A 1,440-nucleotide genomic window follows, 5' to 3' on the forward strand; every position below is an offset into this window, starting at 1 on the left:
ACCAGTCCTAATGAACAGAGATGGGAGTGAGCGTCTATGGGCACTTTATTCAGATGGCAGGTGATCTGAGAAGATGGTGGGGCTGTGCCCTAACACACTGTCCTACATTTCCTTACAATCCAGCCTTTTTATAACAGAGAACAAAGAGCAGTGAGGGGTTTGGAATTAGGGGGAAATTATATTAAAAAAAACCTACTGCATTCTAACTCGGAGGGTCAGCTGTGCCCCTGTCTCTGCCTGGAACACAATGGCTTGGAGACCATTTTGATCACTTATGGTCTCTGTGGAGGATGAAGGTGCATGGGTGTGGTCTCCTGGAGTCAGGGTGGACCGTACTTGCACTTCCCAAAACAATCGCTTTTCACATGCATTCACTACTAGGCATATTAACTAGGACCTTACACTAAAATTTTCCCACTCCTGAATTCCCCATCATTCCAACCGTACTCAAGCTTGGCATGGCCAGTACCAACCACTGGGAGACGTTTCTCCTGGATAGGACTCTCTGCCTCTGGGACAGGGACAGCCGAGACTTAGTGGCGATGGTGACTCTCAGTGAGGATGAGGGAAAGGCCAGATGGCTCAGGTTGTGTCTGCAGTAGTGGCACCAGGTGTGAGCCCTGCATTAGACTTGGTTTCAGGCAGAGCAGGCATGAGGTTCCCTGGCAGGAGGAGCCCAGGGAGGTTTTAGTCTCACTTCCTGTGACTCTGGAGCACTGTGCAAATTGTACTGGCTGCCGTAATGCAGACCACAGTAATAAACGGCCTCGTCCTCAGGCTGGGCCCCTGTGATGGTGAGGGCGGCTTTGTTCCCAGAGATGGATCCAGTGAAGCGCTCAGAGACCCCAGAGAACCGGTTGTTTGTCTGGTAGATGAGTGAGTGGGGAGCCTGGCCTGGGGTCTGCTGGTACCAGCCGGGGTAGTTACTACTAGAGACTGACCCAGAGCTAAGGCCACAGGTGAGTGTGACTGTCCCTCCTGGAGACACAGACAGTGACGGCTCCTGGGTGACAGTCTGAGAATCCACACCTGAAACCAACAGGAAAGACATGAGTGTTGTTATGAGAGACAAGATCAGCCTGAGACCATGTTTTGTTGTTTCCCCCAAGAGTGCAGAGTCCCCTCCTCTGACCTGAGCTGTAAGTGAGGAGTCCCAGCAGGAGCACCGTCCAGGCCATGGTGGGAAACTCACAGGACAGAGTCTCCTCAGGCTTCTGGGGTGATAGGAGGTGTCCCTGGGACCTTTTCTTGCCTCCCAGACCCATTAGGAGGAGAATGTGCTTCATGCAAATCAGCTTCCTCTGTCCTCCTGCCCAGGCGTCACCCTGATGTCCCCTGGGGGTTATTTTGAAAGAGGTGCTGGCACCTTCCACACAGCAGTGACTGCACAGTGACTGAGACACTGAGTGAGGCACTGGGCTGGATGTCTTCCACCCAAGC

General features: G+C 52.8%; 1 gene segment (V, D, J or C); it reads right to left on the minus strand.

Moving 5' to 3' along the window:
* Nucleotides 1–622: 622 nt before the first annotated feature.
* On the minus strand, nucleotides 623–1,240 carry LOC128627649 (immunoglobulin lambda variable 8-61-like). The segment is given in 2 exon segments: nucleotides 623–1,029; nucleotides 1,133–1,240. Coding segments are annotated over 2 exon segments (438 nt in total).
* Between the last annotated feature and the right edge of the window lie 200 nt (nucleotides 1,241–1,440).

This window comes from Artibeus jamaicensis, unplaced genomic scaffold (genome assembly GCF_021234435.1).
Source record: "Artibeus jamaicensis isolate MK-2021 breed Jamaican fruit bat unplaced genomic scaffold, CSHL_Jam_final contig_1256, whole genome shotgun sequence".
Classification (NCBI taxonomy): domain Eukaryota; kingdom Metazoa; phylum Chordata; class Mammalia; order Chiroptera; family Phyllostomidae; genus Artibeus; species Artibeus jamaicensis.